General features: G+C 43.4%; 1 protein-coding gene across 3 annotated transcripts in view; it reads right to left on the reverse strand.

Moving 5' to 3' along the window:
• Positions 1–5,789: 5,789 nt before the first annotated feature.
• STPG4 (sperm-tail PG-rich repeat containing 4) overlaps positions 5,790–21,920 on the reverse strand; it is a 32,955-nt gene continuing 16,824 nt past the window's right edge. For 2 of the 3 annotated variants that reach the window (XM_080998202.1, XM_080998201.1), the window contains exons 5-7: positions 21,864–21,912; positions 8,898–9,002; positions 5,790–6,653 (exon numbers count right to left, since the gene is read on the reverse strand). In XM_080998202.1, coding sequence (XP_080854328.1) covers positions 6,537–6,653; positions 8,898–9,002; positions 21,864–21,912 — 271 coding nt within the window. In that variant the 3' untranslated portion in view covers positions 5,790–6,536. The remainder of the gene's footprint in view (positions 6,654–8,897; positions 9,003–21,863; positions 21,913–21,920) is intronic. The other variant, XM_080998203.1, reaches the window with a different exon arrangement.

Genomic DNA, 21,920 nt, shown 5'->3' on the forward strand with positions numbered 1-21,920 from the left:
GATTAGCAGTGGGATGGGCAGTGAACAAAGGCTACCTGAAGAGAAATTGCCCTTATTTGTGCTTGATTGCTACCTTCTTTTCCTGCCATGATGTAACAACCTGTATTCTAACTTACTGAGATCTAAATCAGAATCAGAGCAAGCAGATGAGATTGTGTAGGCCATTTGGTCTGAGACTGAAACGAACCCAAGGAATCCCTCATGTACAAAGGCCTTCCCATCACTTTCTTCCAGAAATCTTCCACCTAGAGACAATTGTTCTGTGTCAGAGATATCTGCTGTTGCATCTGCTAAAACTGAGAATATTATGGAAGCATTAGCCTTCATAACATTTCCCCTCAAAATCTGGCCATGCAACTGTATTAGCTCATTCTGCATTCTTGCAAAAGTGTGCTTAGCATTGCACTCCCCCAGTTTCTAAATGCTTAATATTTCATCTCCTGCCTCAACATGAAGCTGCAAAAGTGTCATGTTACCTGTGGTACTGGTCTTACCACGAACAGCAAGGTTATATGACCCACAATGCACAATGGTTGGCATTGTAGGGTAAAGCTTCTGTTTATTTTCCTCTAGAGCTCTTGCATTTGACTTGTTAAGTTGCTCTTCAATCAACACTAATGAGAAGCATCTTCATGTGACTCACTGTGCCATCCACTTTGTAAGCGCAGTAATGAAATATAGGTCCTTTCAATGTGGAGAACTGAATTTAAGGCTGGAAAATTGAGAAACCGAGAGAAACCCAAATGCACATATTTGCCCATCCTTGGTCTCTAGAGGTGTTGCATATGTGCTCTGGATCACAGAGTCATAGAACTGTAGAGCTGGAAGGGATCCCAAGGGACATCTAGTCTAACCCCTGCAAATGCAATAATCTCAAATAAAGCATCCACGACAGATGACCATCCATCAGAGCTGCAACAAATATTTAGCAAAGCTCAGTCCAAAATGCTATAGACCACAGAATAGCAATTTCACTGTGGTGTCTAAAGCTAGCTTGGCTAATTACAGAAGAATAGTAACTACGTATTTGTTCCATGTTTATTTTTCCCAGGACAGTTCCAGCACTGCAAACGGCAGTACCCAAATGAGTGGATGAGAAGCTGCAGTCAGAATAACACTGGATGTTTTAGATCATGGGTAGGCAAACTAAGGCCAGGGGGCTGGATGCGGCCCAATTGCCTTCTCAAGCCGGCCCGTGGATGGTCCGGGAATCAGCGTGTTTTTACATGAGTAGAATGTGTCCTTTTATTTAAAATGCATCTCTGGGTTATTTGTGGGACACAGGAATTCGTTCATTATTTTTTCTTCAAAAATATATTCTGGGCCCCCACAAGGTCTGAGGGGCAGTGGACCGGCCCCCTGCTGAAAAAGTTTGAGGACCCCTGTTTTAGATCTTGGGAGTGGGGGAGGAGTCTCCTAACAAATCTCAGCACCATCAACAAACTAGTTCCCAGGATGCTCAGGGGAAGCCATGAATGTTTAAAGTAGTACAATATTGCTTTAAATGTACAGTGTAGATGGGGGCCTATGTGGCCAAATCAGCAGGTCCCTATGTGCATATTAACACTCGAAATTAACACCACATAAGTGCTGATGAGATCAACTAGCAGTGATTTGCTGAACTTTGATGCTTGCTTTCAAGTTAATGAAATTTAAGAGCACTTCTGGAAAGACCGTGCAGTTGAGATTAAGTAGACTCGCAATAAAAAAAAAGTTATAAGGACAGACCCTCGAAGTGTCTCTATTTTCCAGGGATGTCCCTGATTTAGAGAAGTCACCCTGGTTTCTGATTTGATCCTGGAATGTCCCGCTTTTCCTTAGGACACCCCTATTTTCATCAGAGAAATGATGGAAAGTATGGTAGGTTGTCTCTGTTTTCACTGGAGAAATGTTGGAGGGTGTGGAGTTATCCAACCCCCGAGCCATCTGAAGTCAGTCCTATATGGGGAAGGTTGTTTTAAAAAATGTTTAATGTTTTATTATGTTTTTATATATGTTGGAAGCAGCCCAGAGTGGCTGGGGCAACCCAGTAAGATGTGTGGGGTATAAATAGTAAAATTATCATTATGGAATGGGACACCCCTATTTTCATCAGAGAAATGTTGGAGGGTATGTAAGGAGCACTAAACAACTGTTCCCTTATTTTGAAAGGCCTGTTCTCCAGAGTTCCTTGGATAATGATCAATAATCCTTAGAGATTTTGGTTCATTTATCAGCTAGTCATTTCCTTCTCACTGAATTTCCTCGCTGACTGAAGCTCTCCATTAAGAGGACAGAATTGGACAGAAATGTGTTTCGAGAGCAATTTACTGTCCCGAATCCTATGAGTATATGTAAAAGACCACACTGATTGAAATTAGGTCATCCACTTATTTGCTTTTTTAACATTCCTTTGTTAATTTCTATATAATAATAGGTTTAGATAAAATAAAAATATAGAGTGAGTGTATTTGAAAAATGAACTGTGTTCTTTCAAGACAAAACAAAGACCAATGCTTTGTTTAATAACACTATACCTTTAAAGTACATTTCCCCCGTCACAGAATTATGGGCACTGAAGTTTACTTCTCATAGATTTATAATTCCCACCTGCCCTTAAACTAAAATGCTGCAAGCACCAGCCACACACAGCAGTACAGGAGATCACTGACAGTACTTATCGGACATTTATCATCAGCTTAGTCATATATCCAATACAAAATGAATCAAAACCCCAGAAACATATTTACAAAGGAGGTCAAACCGTCCCACAGGCATCTGTAATAAAGTGATGCTATTTGTAGAGACTTCCGGGTTAGCGCCATCGGCGAATGGCGGAGTTCCTCCGACCGGAGGAACTGGCTCCGTGGAAACTGGGTCTTCCCGCCGCGGCGAAGGTGGGGACCCGCTAGAAATCCCAGGCGGAGGAAGCCTGGGAACGTGGGGTTCGGCAGGGCACCAGGAGCGCCTCCCCTACTCAGGGGGAACCCCATTTCGGGGTTCCGGAGTGAAGTGGGGCGAGCGGCGCGGTGCTGCGAACTGATTGCTACTTTCACGGAGTGAAGCCGCACAGCCATTGCCGGAGAGCACTGACTTTTTCCTGTGGACAATTGGATTTAAAACAAGTACCCGTGAGTAGAAACGGAAAATTGGATCAAGAAATATCCTAATTTGGCACCGAAGCGGGAAGATTCAAAACAGGAAGTCCGCCTTCCGCTTTTTGTATATAGACTGAAGCAAAAACCTTGTAAGCTAAAGCCTGGAAAGTCGTTAAAAAAGTTTAAATTTCCTTCATTTATAATCACTAAAAACCCCTTGGAAGCAGGAGAAAAGGGGGGGGGACTTTGTTTAAGCCTGCAGGAGAGGGAGTGAAGAAAGATAAGTTTCCACCGTCTCTAACCTGGGAACGGGGTGTCAGAGACAGAAATTGTTGGAGAGGTTCACTGACTGTGAATGGAATACTTTGACAGATAGCTAAAGAAGAGAAATAAACTGATTCCAATGTTGCCTTTTGCATTCTAAAGAAACAAAATATCTGAAAAATGAAAGTAATTTTCCTTTGTTGGACTTGCCTTAAAAAGATGGATACAAATAGAAATTGTCTCCTCTAGAGGGAGCTTGTTAAATTGTTGCTGCAGTCTACTTGAGGACTCTACAGCTGTGAGATTAAGATCGTGGGACCAGTCCTTTTGACCTTGAATAAAAATGAGCTGGGAGGAAGTTTTGGTGCTTGCTTTATGCAAGACAAGTGCTTTGTTGGAACAGATGCATGAGAAGAGGGATCTGATGAATGAGAAAACGGATTTGATGACTGTTGTGGTCAGTAACTGTGGACAAACAGGGAATATTGATACAGAAACCATCCAGGGACCAACTCAGGAACCTGTATTGATTGGGCAAGTGCAGAAGATAATGGAGGAGGTTGCGGTTGCACCTCAAATAATACAAATGGAGAGATCCGAGGCCCTGCAGGAGCATAAGCCGCTGTTTTTGAAGATTGAAGTTGGAGTGGGCCAGGGGGAGTCTGGAGCTGAGGAGATTCTTAACTTCGGAGGGACTTTGAAATATGCTCTTAAATATTTTTTGGATTACATTGATGACTGTGGGGAGTGGGACTGTAGGGAATGGGCTGGTTTGATGAAGGGAGATGGAGATAATTTTGAGCTGGAACCTCCCAGAGACCTACTCCTCAATGAGAAAGGAAAGAAATTAAGAAAGAGACCAACAAAAGACAAGGAAAAGTGCAGGTATAAACAAGAAGAAGAAGATCTGCAGAAGGGACATGGAAGAGACTTAAGAGCCTCGGACATAAGATTACCAGGTTGATGGACTAGATGGAATGGACAGTAAGGACTGACATGACCCGAGACCAGGAAGAAGAGACGTTGGATGAAGATTGGAAGAAAATTTATAAAGGAAAATTTTTATTTAGGGAATTAGCCTAAAATTAATGAATATTAGGGGAAATGTTGGAATGAAACTATATGGTTTTAGTAGAAATGATATAAGGAGTCATGTAAAATTGAGTATTAAGTTTTAAGCTCGAAGGTATTTTACGGTAAGATAAGGTTAAATAAATCAAGGCAATTTGAATAACAGAATATGGGGAAAGATGGAAAGGATTTGTTGAGTTAATTAATAGGTTAAATTGTTAAGATAAATTATTCAATAAAAATTGAGAAAGATGGAAAGAATTTGCTGAAATAACTAATTAAACTAGAATACAAAAAGGGAGGTGTGAGGAGGTCAATGAAACAAGCAAATGGAAGTTAAAGATACGTAATATGGGATTTGTGGTTGTTGTTTTTTTTGCTGTATTGTTGTATTGGTTTTTATGCTTTTTTCTTCTTCTTTTTTCTGTATTGTAGTGTTGTTTTCCATTTTTTCTTCTTTTCTGTAATTCTGAAACTTTTAATAAATATTAGTTAAAAAAAATAATAATATTATTTTATTTGCAAGCATAACATGCCACGTTTTGCTTATGCTGCCATGCTAAATTCACTTACAAGATAATATGTCCCTAATTCCCGACCAAACTATTGGCCATGCTGGCTGGGGCTGATGGGTGATTTGGAAGGCCCCCCATCCCAGATCTAAAGCCATGCAGGTCTTAAACTAGTCACTGCGTACTGAGAATCTCATATGAAGTCCTGTGAAAGCAGGACAAGTGTAATAAAAGCCTGCACTTTCGCCTTAATCCCTGTGTGTATAGTATGGCATTCTTTTCTTTTTTTAATTATAAGAATGCATTTTATAATTTAATTCTGTCTTGTTTTTAACGTATGTCATTATCATGCTTTTAAATGAATATTTTACACCATTTTAGGTAAACCCCTTAGATTTTTTTTAAAGTAAGTAATATATAAACATTGAAAAATAAAACAAGAAGCTCCATTAAACTCTGCAGGACTTCCCTTCTTCTGAATAAACTTAGGACTGCTTTGGAAGCCAGTCCTCCATTATAGCACACACACACCCTTTCCAATATTTTGTTGACAAAAATTGTATGATTACTGCAAGGCTTCCTCTGTTTGCAGAAAGGAATGAGATTCAGCAGTGGTTCCTGTTGGGGGAAAGGGGGGGTGTAGAATTTCCACCAATTCTTCCCTATTGCATCTCCTGATGTCCACACGGTTCCAGCAATCCCACCCTCTAGCCCCCCACCCATGGGACCTCAAGGACCTCAAGGATGAGTAGAAGAAATTGAAACCCTACTACGTGAGTGGAAGTTTGTTCTGCTAGCAGATGGATCCAATGGGGGGGGGGGGGCTACACCACCCTTTAAAAGCTTGCAAAGAGATCAGCACCAATTTCCGAAAGCCATTTATTCCAGAGTGGCTCCACTGAATTCAGTACCATTACTGGGGGTGGGGATGCTTCTGAGTGGTAGACAATGCTCTGACTGACTGGAAATACGTGGGGTGGGGTGGGGTGAGGACACAGAAATCTGTGGAATATAAAAAGATCAGCAACAGAGTCTTTTTTCCTTCTACCTCAGGGAAAGGCTGTGACAGCTGAGCCCCCTCAAATCGTTCAGCAATCTGTGTTCTTTTTTCTTCTTCTTTCCACTGCAGATCTTGCATTCAGCAGAGGCTGTCCTTGATCAAACGCTCTTTGTATCTAGTTCGGGTTAAGCTCTACCGAATCCAGAGAGGAGTGCAGGAGAATTGGTGCCCTCGAGCCAGCAGAGGAACCTGGCTTCAGCCCAACCAGCAGCTCACACGGACTCTGGGGTCAGGATTTATTCCCATCGCTCAGTTTCCTTGCTAACAGAAAGAAGCGTACTGAGTGGTGGAGGAACACGACTGAGCCACGTCAAACAGCAGGAACAATGAAGAATCTTAGGATGCGAGGAAAGGGCCAGGGAGGAAATGGAGGCAGGGGACCCAGTGCACAAAATCGCATCATGGTGTTGGCACTGTGGCCCACTGAAAGCCAAAGGAATAAAAGTGGGCCGATCGGTCCTGGTGAGGAATGGGATATGGATGAGGTAGAAGAAGGAGCGGTCTTTCAGAATCAGTGCCCCTGAATTTCGTGTACTGCACCACTCTTGTTTTCTAAAGCTCTGGAGTATTGCTGAAGAAGATAGTGTGCTCCCTTCCCAGACTCTCAATGGTTCTTGGTTGTTTTGGAGACTGGTTTGTAGGCCAGTAACTCCCTGGGCCAGGAACTTTCTGTATGGAAAGAGTAAGAAACAAGGCAATTATTAGATTAGACCAAGGTAAAAGGTAAAGGTAAAGGGAGCCCTGACCGTTAGGTCCAGTCGCAGACAACTCTGGGGTTGCGGCGCTCATCTCACTTTATTGTCTGAGGGAGCCGGCGTTTGTCCGCAGACAGCTTCCAGGTCGTGTGGCCAGCATGACTAAGCCAAAACAGCGCAGAGCAGCGCACAGAAACCCCATTTACCTTCCCACCGGAGTGGTACCTATTTATCTACTTGCACTTTGATGTGCTTTTGAACTGCTAGGTTTGCAGGACCAGGGACCGAACAACGGGATCTCACCCTGTCGCAGGGATTCGAACCGCCGACCTTCTGATCGGCAAGTCCTAGGCTCTCTGGTTTAGACCACAGCGCCACCCGCGTCCCTTAAACCGAGGTAGGCTTCTATAAAGTAAAACACTGGAGCCAGCATGCACAGCGTGTTAACTAAGCGATAACGTTTTTGGTTACCATTTTAAGCTTGTATTTTATTTTTAACCCATTCTCCGCTAACCTATTTTAAAATCCCATGTCTTCATAATATGTGTGCACTGTGTGTGTGTGTGTGTGTGTGTGTGTGTTTTTTCTCTCTCTCTCTCTCTCTCTCCCCCTCTCTGAGCTAGTGATAGATACCTCACATTAGGCTGAGAAGAGGACTGGGAGGAGGAACCATGCTGAAATATTCCCTCTCACGCTTTGAAAAATAGCTCAGTTTATTCTGAACCCAAGTAATCACCCAAGAGCGCAAAGGGGTCCTCTTAAGCCTTCACCCACCCTCCTCCTTAGGAGGAGCAAATTCCCTCCTTCGTCTTTATCATCTGCTCACCTGCTCACCCCCCCCCCGTCCCTCCAAAACTATCTCCTTTCCCTCCCACACAACTGCTTACAAATGTGAGGCACACTGAGGAAATTGCATTTCCCAGGGCTCCTGGCATCAGGCTAACGGTGGTAGCAACATGCCTGACGTTGGAGAGAAAGAAAGCAGAAGAAGAAGAGGAGGAGAGAAAGAGAAATACTTTCCACCCCTTCCTCCCAACACTGCTATCCCTGGAACAGCAAGAGAGGTAAGTGGACATATGGGGGGAGTGAAAATGGGTTCAGAAGCAAACGGGGTGAGAATTTGACATTCTTCTCTGGTTCAGGTGAAAATCTGAGGCAGAGAAAAACTTTTAGGGATGTAACACTTGCCTCATGGTTGAGCGAGAGCTTTATGAGTTCTCACATTTCAAATTTCTGAGCCAGGTAATACAAAATGTGGTACAACAGATCTCCCTGCCTAATAGGCACAAGCAATGGTAAACTGACTCAAAACAAGTGTTGGGGCAGCTGAGACACCTGAATCCCCACCTATCCAATCCAGATACAACTTTCATTTCTGCTCAGAGAATAGAGGTGGAATCTACACACATATAAAACCCGTTCTGAAAATGCTTTTTAAAAAATAAAATAAAAAAATGCATTGAATTTTCCATAAGGCTCACCATCGCCATCTAGTGTCACATTGTATATTGCACTTAAAACACACTTAAAACGTTTTATTTGCAGCTATATAGCTGAAAAGTCTCAAGCTGTTTCTTCTGAACTTGGCAAAGACAAATGGTTAATACAAGGCGCCAAGCTCTAACTCTTTAGATGAGCATATTTTCAACTCACAAGCCAGAACTCAAGGTTTCCTTAAGCAAAGAGAAATGTAACACCTCATTTTATTCCAAAGTTGCATAGAAGTATATACTAATTAGCGATTTAGGTTTTGACAACATGTCTATGTTCTATCCTGATATGCTTTTTAAAAGTGTAATTGTTTGTATATGACCTGTTCTGATTATTGGTTGGCAATATTATTTTTGATTTGATGATGGAGTGCAAGCATAAACACAATTGGCGCACTAATTGTAATCAAGCTGGAATATGAAAGAGGCGATAATGATTGGAAAATATAATGTACTCTGTTAAGGGAGGAGATAAAAAGGGCCAATTCATTATTTTAAGGTGGGGTTTTCTTCATGGCAAATCCTCTATTTATATCAAAACAGGTCTGGCAAGTCATTATCATTTTAGAATATATATTTTTTCTATTCACCGTAATTTCGACAAGGTAAACTATTAAAACAATCTGTGTTAAGGTGCTGTGAGATTACATGCTGAATCCATTTTGTATTCTGAAGTTTGCATTTTATAACTGAATTAATTCTTGGTCAGTAAAGAAAATCATACTCACAGAATGGGATGGCAGCAACCGTGGTACTTTGGACAGGAAGCATGACCGAATAGGCGTAGGCAAGACTTCTTTTATGTTATATGTACCCGGGCCTGGGCCTTCTTTCTACAACATAATAATGCTTATGGTTTATTTCAGAGATGTTCACATATGCATAGACGGGATCATTAATACCATTAATTGGACCACAATACCTCAAGGACCGCCTCTTCCCATATGAACTGACCTGGATCCTGAGATCAGCACCTGAGAACCTACTTCATGCGCTTTCTCTGCCAGAGGTCTGGAAAATGGCAACAGGAGAACGGGCCTTTTCTGCAGAGGCTCCCTGTTTGTGGAATGCTCTCCCCAGGGAGACTTGCCTGGTGCCTTCACTGCATATCTTTAGGTGCCAGGAGAAAATATTCACCATCTCCCAGGCTTTTGGCTAATTAAACATTATATGGCCTAAGTACAACCAAACTATCCTGTTTGAGCCCTGCTTGTGTAAATATTCATTTAAGCATTCCCATTGTTTCTGTGCTTAGACTAACCTTGTGAAGAATATAGAGAACACAAAGATTTGATGGACTATGAAAGAACTTAAGGAAAGGAAGTGACTGAAGAACAGATGTAAAGGTGAACTAGATAACTTAGAGACGTGTGGTGAATGTGGTGGAAGTCTTTTATAATATTTTAACTAGGATTTATATATTGTAATGTTTGAAGTATGAATTTGGTATTATTGATTATGAAAAGTATTTTTTCTCTTTTCTCTTTTCTCTTTTCTTTTATCTTTCGTCTTTCTTCTTTTCTAGTCTGCATTTTGGAAAATACATAGATAACTGTGTTTACAGTGTTATGTATTGATTTCTGTTTCTATTTCTTTTTTCTTTTTATTTTCTTGTAATACTTAATAAAAACTAATAAAAATTAATAAAATAAAAATAAACATTATATGACCTTTAAAACTGGCCATATTGTTTTTGTGCATTACAATGTTATGTATTTTTGTGCTTTTATATTGTAAACTGCTCTGTCATCCTCCATTTGTTTATTATTATTATTATTATTATTATTATTATTATTATTATTATTTCAACTTATATACTGCCCTTTATCAAAAGATCCCAGGGCAGTGTATAACATTAAAAACACATCACAGAACATCAGTGCTTAAACATAATAAAAAGCTTACTGACAGACAGCCTAATACTAAAATAGTCATCATAATAACTTCCACAGATTATTTAATAGCTATAGGCCTGGGTAAGGGGAATGTTTTTGCCTGGCACCTAAAGACATAATGATGGCACCAGTGAGCCTCTCTGGGGAGAGCATTTCACAATTGGGAAGCCAATACAGAAAAGGTCCTCTCTTAAGGAATAGTATAGAAATTTTGATGATGATGATGATGATGATGATGATGATGATATTGTCACATTTCAGTCTGGAAGCCAGGGGTCACCAACCTTCTTGGACTGGGGGCCCATTTTGAATTTTGAGAGTGCACAGAGGGAGCCAGTTACAAAATGGCTACCATTTGGGCAAGGCTTGGCACAAAATGGCTGCCATGGGGAGCATGACATAACATAAAATTAGAGAAAGTACTACCATTGCTTCCGGAGTAAGCCCAAAGGAGACCCCATATAGAGCATCTTTAAGCAATCCAATTTTGAGGTTAGCAACACCTGGTGAACATTTGCAATATTGGGCAAGCTGTCTTCCAAGGTCCGCCATTAGTAATTGTCTCATTGAGAATCCTTGCTAAGATCCTAGGAAAACCCCAGGGTTCACCTTCCGAACACAGTTTACGAGCCACTGGCACAGAACAAACTATTCCCGTCCTTTCATTGTGTTCTGAGAAAGCCAGAAATAACATTTCATTTTTTGCCACAGAAGATCTGAGCAACGCTGATGGTTTCTGACAGGTTCACATGCCCCTGAAGTAATTACGGGATATCAGCCTCATCTTAGAAAGAGAAACAAGCAAACCTTTTAATATATGAACAACTGACACAGATCACGGGGCTGTCTCATTGCTTCACAACAAAACCCTTTACGCCCGTCCATCTATTTTCGATCCCTCGCAGACACAAGTGGCACCAACGCGTCAAGCAACACTTTCATATTATTGTTATAAAGCCAAGAAAAATAAAATCTATTTATGTTCAGTAGATAAGTTAACGCCTGTCTATTCCCCGCCTCTCGTGTTCATGTGTTAGCATCTGTCATGTTCCTTAGAGCATAAAAATGATGCTTTTTTAACACATTTGAAATGGCAACCTCTCTTGTGTGTATTTGTTGTTTTGTTTTGTCCCCCCCCCCCAATCCTTTCTTCTGTAGCAATTTATTTTGTCCAGAGGAGAGAGAGGTTTCAGGGCTTTGTACAGATTTCTGAAAATTTCACCTGGACATAGGCATAGCTGGGGGGGGGCTGCCCCTCCCCCAACAAGTAAATCAATAAAAATACTTAACTAACTGAGGTTCTCCCCCACATTATTATTATTATTATTATTATTATTATTATTATTACCCCGCCCATCTGGCTGGGCTTCCCCGGCCACTCTGGGCGGCTTTCAACAAAATATTAAAATATTAAAATACAGTATAAAATACATGAAGCCTGCCCACCCAAAATAAATCCTGACTGCACCCATGCACCTGGACACAACATAGTAGGGACATTAAAAAAAAAAACACTTGAGAAGAACAGCCACTTTTAAGGAAATGCTTTGTGACAGCCTGTAGACCAGACTTCCCCATTCTGATGCCCTCCAACTTCATGGGAATACAATTCCCCTGAGGACAAGCTAGCATGCGTAACTTTAGAGTGTAGGATGAGAGTGTCCTACTTTACAGAGGAATTTTGCTATTTGAAGGGTTGTGTGGCTCAAGTCCACTTTAAAAGCAAGGAAGGGAGAAGAGCGGTGTTGAAGTCGCCCATAAACAGTTAGAACCTAGACAGCAAGACAGGGCAAGCCAACAGGTCACTGGCTCTTAGTCCGTCCCCCCCCCCCCCCCCCCCGTGCTGAGATGCCTTACCTCTCACCCCTGAACTTGGCAAAAAATCTGCTAGGTCTGGAGCCTAGCAAAATTTTTTGCTGCAGACACTAAAATTCCATTCCCTGGGTATTTTGCCAAGCAAAAATTTGCTTCGTGGTTTTAATGGAAAGAAATCTTAATAAACGGAAAGCGGATGACCGCTTGGAAAAAGTTAAGCATGATGATGATGAGAGATGAGTCATTCCATAGCAACTGAAACAGGTAGGTGGACAGGCCTCCTTCTGGGACTAGACGAAGGTTTCTTCTTTCCGGTTTTGATACATTTATGCTTTCCTATTCTTTATATTAAAAAACCATTAACAGTCTGGTCATAACCATGACTTGATCCTGGTTTCAGATCCTTGTTTGAGAACAATAAATCAAGGGTTGCTATATTCAGACTAAACAGTAAACAGTGGTTTGTGGCAAACCACAACTGGATTCCTTTAATGACCTCTCCACCTGAGTGGAGGAGGCAATGTGCAACCCTGATGGTTCATCATGCTCATAACAATTAAACCATAGATTGTTGTTACATCTGAACTGGCCCTTACATTGGGCAGTTTGGGCATAACATTACTGACTTAATAACAGAGATTTCCAAACTGTGGATCATGACACATTAGTGTGTTGGCTGCAGTGTGTAGGTGTGTCACACAAACGCTTCCTGCGCTCCTCCTGGGACCGGAAAGGGGTTAGTTCAACCTCTGGTTTGCTAGTAAAACTGAATTACTGTGCCGCAGAATGATGCATGTCTAAAAAGTGTGTCACCAATATGAAAAGTCTGGAAAGCTTGAACTAACAGCTAAATAAGTTGAGAGTGAGCACTGGGCTCCATACATTGACTTTCCCTCTGTGGGCAGCTTCAGCACTTAAATCCTCATCTCTTTAAACAAGGGGATGGGAAGCTGGGGTCTTCCAGACATAGTTGGCTTGTAGACAGTATGGCCAGTGGTCATTGATGATGGAAGCTGTGGTCCAGAAACATCTGAAGAGCCCCAGATCTCCATCCCTACTTTAAGCCATAGTTTCCTGTTACACCTGTAACAGGAAACTGTGGCTGTCTGTTTACTTACCAGGGTAATAAACCAGGGTGAATGTTGCACATATGGCAACAATGCACAATGAAGTGCATTGCACACATGTCCCTCAAAAGACCCTTCATGGAGGTCCTCTGCCCTGTCTTGTCCTGTCCTGTCCCAGCCCCCCAAATAATAGACAGTCCAGCCCATCACCTGCAAAGCACACATGGCGATTGCTGCTGCAAATGTTAAGATGTCGGTTACAGCTCATTTGTTGCAAAATATTGGACAGCAGCTGTATCAATAACTCATTTAAGGAGCTGTTGTTTATACAAAATGTCTCTTCTATCACGGAAGGCCACCTGGCATCAGGACATTAATGAGATCCTCAAGGATTTTCAAATAAAAGGTTAACATCTATTTAAAAGCCAAAGCACAACCTCAAGAGAATTCAAGTTGCACACAATCCTTTGCTCTGCTTTCACAAAAGAAATGCTGATCAACCCGCACAAGGATTTCCCCTTTCCCCAGGATCCTCCATTGTAGGACTTCAAAAGCGCTAATCTGATCAGGGGGACAGGAGAAGTGTGCTCTTTTAAGTCAAAATCCTGCTCTGTGTTTGATCAAGGATTTGGCATGGCTGGCATCTGAAAATTAGCCACGGTATTTGGAAGGAGCAGAGGTTCTTTAAGCCCAAAGAAAAACAGCAGAGCTGGGTCGCTTTATTTCTTCAAAAGAAAAAAAGACACGTAGGCGTAACTTTCCGAAAGACAAGAGGGCGAAAATAGACATTGAATCAGTTCTGCGGATGGCGCTGTAGAGCTGATGAAAAAAAATGCCAGGCTCATTTGGCAGGGAGAATCCTTGCCAACATCAAGACACACACACACAATGTCATGGGCTGGCTGGACGCAGAGGAATGGTGGGAGGTACCAGCTGGGGAACCCCCAAGAGATGAAGGCTCAGAGTCCAGGGATTGGTAGTGGGACAATGATGAGTGAGAAGAGGGAGAAGATTGGGAGGAGGAGGTGTCGGAAGCTGAAGAGACAACAGGGTTTAGTGAGCAGGAAGAGTCCGTGGCAGAGAGCAGTCCAGAATCAGAGGCAGAAGCGGAGGCTGGAGAGGAGGAGGGCCAAGAGGCAGAGGTGAGTCAGGCTAGTGAAGAAGCTGGGGTGTCTCCTCCTCCTGCAAAGGGCAGCTCCCCTCCCCCCATGATCTCCAAGGACCAGGAGAGCCCTTGAATTGTTATAATGCACACTGCTGGCCTGGAAGAGAGGGATGTGAGCATGTGTAGAAGCCAGCCTTCTGTATAAAGGTAAAAGTCACCTCTGTTGCTCCACCCACTTTTTCCTCTGGCCCCGCCCACCGCTGGCTCCTGTGAGGTCACCCAGAAGGAAACGCTTCCTTCGGGCTGAAAAAAATACCCCCCACAACTGCACTGTTGTCTCTGACTGAACAGGTTTTGCCATTTTTCGAAACTGTACGAACCCTTACCGATTACATTTCAACTTGGGTGAATGCCTATGCTGTGGTGTACCTGCAGCAGCACAACCAGATGCCTTCATCTGCCCCAGTTGCAACAAAACATGTCTCTCCCATGTCGGTCTCTACAGCCACAGCAGGCACTGCAAACTTCCAACACTTTGACTTCACCCCCAAGGGCTCATTCCTCCATTGCCTCCCAAGATAGACAGATGCCAACAACCTTTCTTTTTTTTAAAAAAAGCGTTTATTAATTTTCCAATAAAAACATCCAATTAACATATCAAATCAAATCCAATAAAAATAAAAAACTAAAATGAAAAAAGTCCAATTGTCTTCCAAATTGTAATAATTTTTGTTTTGGCTTCCCACGGTCTGAATTCCGAAGTGCTTTCAACATCATAGTCCTGCCTCTCATCATCATCAATGTTTTTTATAATTCCATGCCAACAACCTTTCTGACCAACATCTGCTCTCTGGATAGGGGGCGACAACCTATGGTCTGCCTCTGACCTCATTCCCAGGCAAACCTGTTGAAAGCATCAGGCTATAAAGCAATTTGGCATGAGTGGCTGTTTTGCTGGACATGGACTTCAACAGAAACTGAAGCAGGTTTGTGACTACACTGCACTTAGCACACCCGCATTCTGTGCCAACCAAAACTGAATTTTGCAACCCCTGAGCAACATGCTGGGTGGACCAGAATTGGGGAAACTTTGCTGCATCTCCTCCTGGACAACACTTCAAGGCCACATGCCAGCCACTGGGCAGCGCCCAAGGCAAAAGTGGGAGGAGAAATTCTGTACCATTGTGTGTTTGTACACTCACATACCTTCATCTCACATACCTTCCAGAGGAGGGCAACCAAAATGGTCAAAGGCCTGGAAACGATGCCTTATGAGGAACGGCTAAGGGAGCTGGGCATGTTTAGCCTGGAGAAGAGGAGGTTAAGGGGTGATATGATAGCCATGTTCAAATATATAAAAGGATGTCATATAGAGGAGGGAGAAAGGTTGTTTTCTGCTGCTCCAGAGAAGCAGACACGGAGCAATGGATCCAAACTACAAGAAAGAAGATTCCACCTAAACATTAGGAAGAACTTCCTGACAGTAAGAGCTGTTCGACAGTGGAATTTGCTGCCAAGGAGTGTGGTGGAGTCTCCTTCTTTGGAGGTCTTTAAGCAGAGGCTTGACAACCATATGTCAGGAGTGCTCTGATGGTGTTTCCTGCTTGGCAGGGGGTTGGACTCGATGGCCCTTGTGGTCTATTCCAACTCTATGATTCTATGATTCTATGATTCTATGATTCTATGATTCTATGATCTAGACAAGCAAGTGGCATTATCAGAGCTCATGGGCACATTCCAGCCAGGCAAAAACATTCATAGATAGCGTGCAGCAGAGCCAGTGGGAGGTGTTGCCAGGGAAGAGGCAGTGTGCCTAGGGAGAGTCCTGAGGATCACTAGAGAGAATTAGAGGGCCACATCTGGACCCCAGGGCTGAGGTTCCTCATTCCTGGTCAACACTAATATATCATATCAGCCTCCTTAAAAGTTTCACCTGTTACAACGGAGGAAGCCAGTAAATCTGGACCTTCTTCTGACTGCGGCCTATCTCCTTTCCGCAGCCTGTCTGGATTGCTCAACAACAGGTAGACTGTTCTCCTTTTACACTGTACAGATTTGGTGGTTAATTTGAGCACGGCACTTTTTCTCTATGTAAGTCAGGCATAAATCACAGCCACAAACTGTCACCTCTGTTCACTAAATGCGTTAGGTGTTAAGAAGCTGTAACGCTCCCCCTGCCCCCTGGCTTCATAGCACAGTGTGTTCCACCAGCTGAAACATTTCCAAAGAAAAATAGGGACTAGTGATGATCCGATGATTGTTTCTGTACCAGGAGAGGGAGTCCTCTTTGGAAGGCTGCGTAACCAGCCATTCTGCACATCAAGGGAGAAGAAACGGCTAAGGAGTAAACCCTACACAAATCCAGATGATCAGATGGCGCCTGGTGCCAAATGTATTGCTCTGCTTTCCTTTTCGACCACATCAGCAAGGCCGGGAGTGGGGCGGGTCTTGTCGTCTGGGCAGCCCAGGACCTCTATATACACTGCCCAGGCTTGCATCCAGGGGAGGTTATTTTGGTGCTGCTTGTTGCTGTTTAGTCGTTTAGTCGTGTCCGACTCTTCGTGACCCCATGGACCAGAGCACGCCAGGCATTCCTGTCTTCCACTGCCTTCCACAGTTTGGTCAAACTCATGCTGGTAGCTTCGAGAACTCTGTCCAACCATCTCAACCTCTGTTGTCCCCTTCTCCTTGTGCCCTCCATCTTTCCCAACATCAGGGTCTTTTCCAGGGAGTCTTCTCTTCTCATGAGGTGGCCAAAGTATTGGAGCCTCAGCTTCAGGATCTGTCCTTACAGTGAGCACTCAGGGCTGATTTCCTTAAGAATGGATAGGTTTGATCTACTTGCAGTCCATGGGACTCTCAAGAGTCTCCTCCAGCACCATAATTCAAAAGCATCAATTCTTCGGCAATCAGCCTGCTTTATGGTCCAGCTCTCACTTCCATACATCACCACTGGGAAAAGTGATTTGACTTCATCCCCAGACATGCACTCCATAGTGTCTTGAGACAGACCAATGCCAACAACAAAGCAGTAGATGGAGTGTGTGAAATGCCAATTTCATTGTGCCTTTCTGTTCCAATGTGTGCATTTTTATCAGGGCTGGGCAACCCATGGACCTCCTGATGTTGCTGAACTACAATTTCCGACATCCCTGACCATTGCACATGCTGGCTGGGGCAGATAGGACTGGGAGTCTAATGATCTCTGGAAGTCCACAGATTCCTCACCCCGATTTAAACAGATGTGCACAAGGAACATGATGTGTTCACCATCACTGGGGAATTATTAATAATAATAATAATAATAATAATAATAATAATAATAATAATACCCCGCGCATGTGGCTGGGTTTCCCCAGCCACTCTGGACGGCTTCCAACAGAATATTAAAATACAATAACCTATTAAACATTAAAAGCTTCCCTAAATAGGGCTGCCTTCAGATGTCTTCTAAAAGTCTGGTAGTTGTTGTTCTATTTGACATCTGGTGGGAGGGCGTTCCACAGGGCGGGTGCCACTACCGATAAGCCCTGAACCCTAAATAAACACCCCTAACATAGCATATGAGACCTTGAGAAAGCTGGAATACAGAAAGCTGCCTGTAGTAGCATGTCAAATTATTTTTCCATCTAGCCTGTGTGGTCTCCTTTGGCAGCAGCACTCTGTGGTCTTAGGCAGAGGTTTCCCATATCGTCTGGTATCTTTGGGGTGGAGGAAAGCAGAGATACCAGAGATTGTATCAAGCAACCTTCTGTGTGTAAGCTATATGCTCTGCTACTGAACTATGATTCCTATAGAACAGAGGTGTCAAGTTCCACCCAACATTGGGGGGGGGGGGAGCTCATCATGTGTGTGTGACATCACATGTGCAACACACACGTGTGACATCACGTGCATTGGGAGAAGGCCGCAAGGCCTGGCAGGGCCCTCCGGCACCCTGGCCCAGTTCCACAAGATTGGGGGTTGGGGCTCAGGCATGTCCCTACATACTTCAGGGGGACTGAGGCGTCCTCAGCCCCAAAGGGTTGGTGCCTATGTTTTAGAACATGGGTTCCCAAATTGTGCTCCATGAGCTAAGCACAATAACAAAATAACACATATCTCCTTTCATGTCTTCAATCATCCTTACAAAATAAAACAAAAAATACGTTGCAAATTCTTAAAAAAGCTAGCATTTTCCACAACCAGGCTTGTGTGAAGAAGGACAAGTGCCTAAAGATACAATTAATTTGAATGTTGAGTTTACTTTTGATTTAATATTTGCACTCCACTTTTCCAACGGTACTTTTCCAAAGCGGTTTATACAATAATATCTGCCTCACAGAACATGACATAGATGTCCCCTTGGTACAAATTCTACATTCGGGTGCAAGAATGTTTTGTGGGGGAGGCATGAAAAACACACATAGGCTCCGGCATCGGCGATGTTCAAGGTCTTCTGGATATTTCTGCCGGTGTTCAAGTGACAGCTTCGAGGACATGACTGATTCATCTTTTGGGGAGTTTCATACGGTCGACGCTACCTTTTCAACGCTTTCGGGATCAAGCCATTTATCAAGATTATGATGGGGTGACTCATACGCTCTCCAGCTGATACACTTGCTTAATATTGATGACAAGATTTTGATACTTCCTCGCAGCCTCAGCTCCTGAATTCTGGGTTTTTATTAACCGAAGGCACAGATGCATCAATAATGGACGTGCGCTTGTTCTTCCTGACTATATCTGGACAATCACAGTCAACACATCCATCAAATGGGAAAGGTGTGACCGTACAGACCTTGCAAGTGGAATGCACAAGTTCTTCTGAAGGCCAGAACTTCTAATAGGGATTCTCTTGTTGTTCCCTCTCCAGCATTCTTCCAGCATTATTTTGTGGGGATGTAACAAGTATTTGGTGTTTGCCAGCACAGGCTACCCAATATACGGACTCTGTGATGGTCTGGTTTTATTTATTTAAGCTATTTATGAACCTCTTAATTTCTGAAGCTTCTAAGCAGTGTACACACAAAAAAATTTAAACGCACACAATGGATAAGATCAATTAAAATGAATCGTAACAACAGAAAACTTCCTTAATATGCCGCCTGAAAGTTCTTTGAAAAGTTTTACATGGAGAGAGTCTGTCGAATATCAACTGGGAGCGAGTTCCACAACATTGGGCTCATGATACTGAATGCATAGCCTCTTGTGGAAACGAGCTGTGCATCTGAGCCCATAGGAAAGGAGATCTTTCCCTGAAGAAATACAGACCCTCCAAGTGTCCCTGTTTTCCAGGTACAGTCCCCAGATTTATAGAAGCTGTACAGGTTCCTGGAATGTCCCAGTTTTCTTTAGGAAGTCCCTGTTTTCATCAGAGAAATGTTGGAGGGTATGGCAATATAAGGGAACAGACAGCCCTTAGGAGAGCAGGTCCTTAAGAGAGCAATGCTTGAACTGGGATTGGGCCTGGTTTAGTAAATTAGCCTACATGAGGGACACCCTGTCCTCAAATTACTTTACAATGCAGAAGAGAATAGGAGCGTAGAACATCAGTGTTTGCTCTTGGCGGGCAGTATGAAGCCTCTGACTTCACGAGGCCTAGTATAAATACTAGGAGCCCAAACTTTTATTTCTGCATTGGCAGCAAAGCAGTAACAATATTCAGTCCAACAATGCCAGCCGTAACTCTATTTAAAGACATGCTGAGTTGTGGTCAAGCGACTGTGCGGAAAGTGTTTCTTGAACTCTAGTGCTATAAACTTTAGGTTCCTGTTAGGCATTCTTCACATGCTCATAGCTGCCCAGACATCTGGGTTAGGTTTTCAAAAGCTCGTTTCTGACCACACATCTCCCTTGAATGTTCAGGTTGTCCCATAACAGAGTCTAAAAATGAGTTGACTATAGACAACTCCTTGCCATGATTATCACAGCATGCATCTCAATGACTAGGTAAAGCTGGTCATCAGTAAAGGTAAGGTAAAGGACCCCTGGACAGTTAAGTCCAGTCAAAGGCGACTCTGGGGTTGCAGCACTCATCTCGCTTTCAGGCCGAAGGAGCCGGCATTTGTCTGCAGACAGCTTTCCGGGTCATGTGGCCAGCATGACTAAATCGCTTCTGCTGCAATGGAACACCGTGACAGAAACCAGAGTGCATGGAAATGCCATTTACCTTCCCGCCGCAGTGGTACTTATTTATCTACTTGCACTGGCGTGCTTTCAAACTGCTAGGTTGGCAGGAGCTGGGACAGAGGAACGGGAGCTCACCCGGTCATAATAATTTGAACCGCCAACCTTTTGATCAGCAAGCCCAAGAGGCTCAGTGGTTTAGACCACAGCGCCACCCACGTTATCAGTATGGTCTAGCCAAGCAGTGAGTAGAATCTCAATATTTCGCCTGGATTTTCAGACCAAGACAGGAAAGGGTAGTCCTCTTACCAAGTGGTTATGTGCTCAGCATGCGAAGTTACTACCACTTGGCAAACTTTGCTCAGGCTCAAAATTCCTAACGTGGCAGCAGCAGCAGCAGCAGCAGCAGCCTCTTTGCAACAGACCCATCCTCCATTGTGCAAGGAAGGCTGCCTGCAAGTCCCATGGGAACATCTCTTTATGGGTGCAGAGTGATAACATGGGAGCTGGCTCATTTGTGACTCAAAGGGCACCAGGAATGCATGCATGTGAATCATCATGACTCATGCTCCCAAGCTCACCACTCCCTTTCCCCCTTATGTCACACTTCATCCATGCAAGGCCCACGGTGAGATTCTGTACCCTGCTACCTTAGTGAAGAAAGCTGTTCCTGGAGCCATCAACAGATGTAAGCGGGCACCAAGTTGCCATGTTGGATAACACCCCCACCCCTTCGCACCTTATGCGATTGAAATACAATAATTAAACAACATGTGGGGTTTTTTTTCCAGTGCAGAAATTCTGCATTTCTAACCCTGTCTACTCAAAAGGAAGTTCTGTTAAATTTAATGGAACTTACTCCAAGGTAAGTGTGTACAGGATTTCAGCCTTAGGAATCATTTCAGAAAGTCTACAGTGTATGCCCTCCTCCCAAAAAGTATATTTTATAATAAAAATAATAATAAATTGGCCACACTCCCTTTTACATTTTAGCCCACTTTGGCACGAAGCCTCCAGAGGGTTGACCCTGGCTCAATAAGGCTCAAGCCCCCAAAAAGTTTAGGTAAAGGTAAAGGGACCCCTGACCATTAGGTCCAGTCGTGGATGACTCTGGGGTTGCGGCGCTCATCTCACTTTACTGGCTGAGGGAGCCGATGTACAGCTTCCGGTTCATGTGGCCAGCATGACTAAGGGGCTTCTGGTGAACCAGAGGAGCGCAAGGAAACACCATTTACCTTCCTGCTGGAGTGGTACCTATTTATCTACTTGCACTTTGATGTGCTTTCGAACTGCTAGGTTGGCAGGAGCAGGGATCGAAGAACGGGAGCTCACCACATTGCGGGGATTCGAACCGCCGACCTTCTGATTGGCAAGCCCTAGGCTCTGTGGTTTAACCCACAGCGCCATCCCAAATTTACACTATAAATTTAATCTAGTTTCAAGTCTGTTTAACCGTCACAGCTCCTAACCAAGGAAGGGTGAGAAGTGTAGCTTTCTGAGGGAGAGTTGGGATTACAACTAGAATTCCCAGCACTCACAGCCAATCACAATTTCCAGGGAATATTCAGGTCCATGATGAAATGCCTTGGCTTCCTTGCTTCATTAGCAGGTGTGAATCTTACATATTAGCATCTATTTGTAAGTGTGCATTTACTTTCTTCTTCTTTGCAAACCTAACAAGTCCTCAATCAGCAGAGTACTTACCGGACCAAAAGTGTTAAGCCGTTGAACTGCAGATCGAAACATATAATTCCTGCATTG

Source organism: Podarcis pityusensis, assembly GCF_964106645.2.
Source record: "Podarcis pityusensis genome assembly, chromosome: 3".
Classification (NCBI taxonomy): domain Eukaryota; kingdom Metazoa; phylum Chordata; class Lepidosauria; order Squamata; family Lacertidae; genus Podarcis; species Podarcis pityusensis.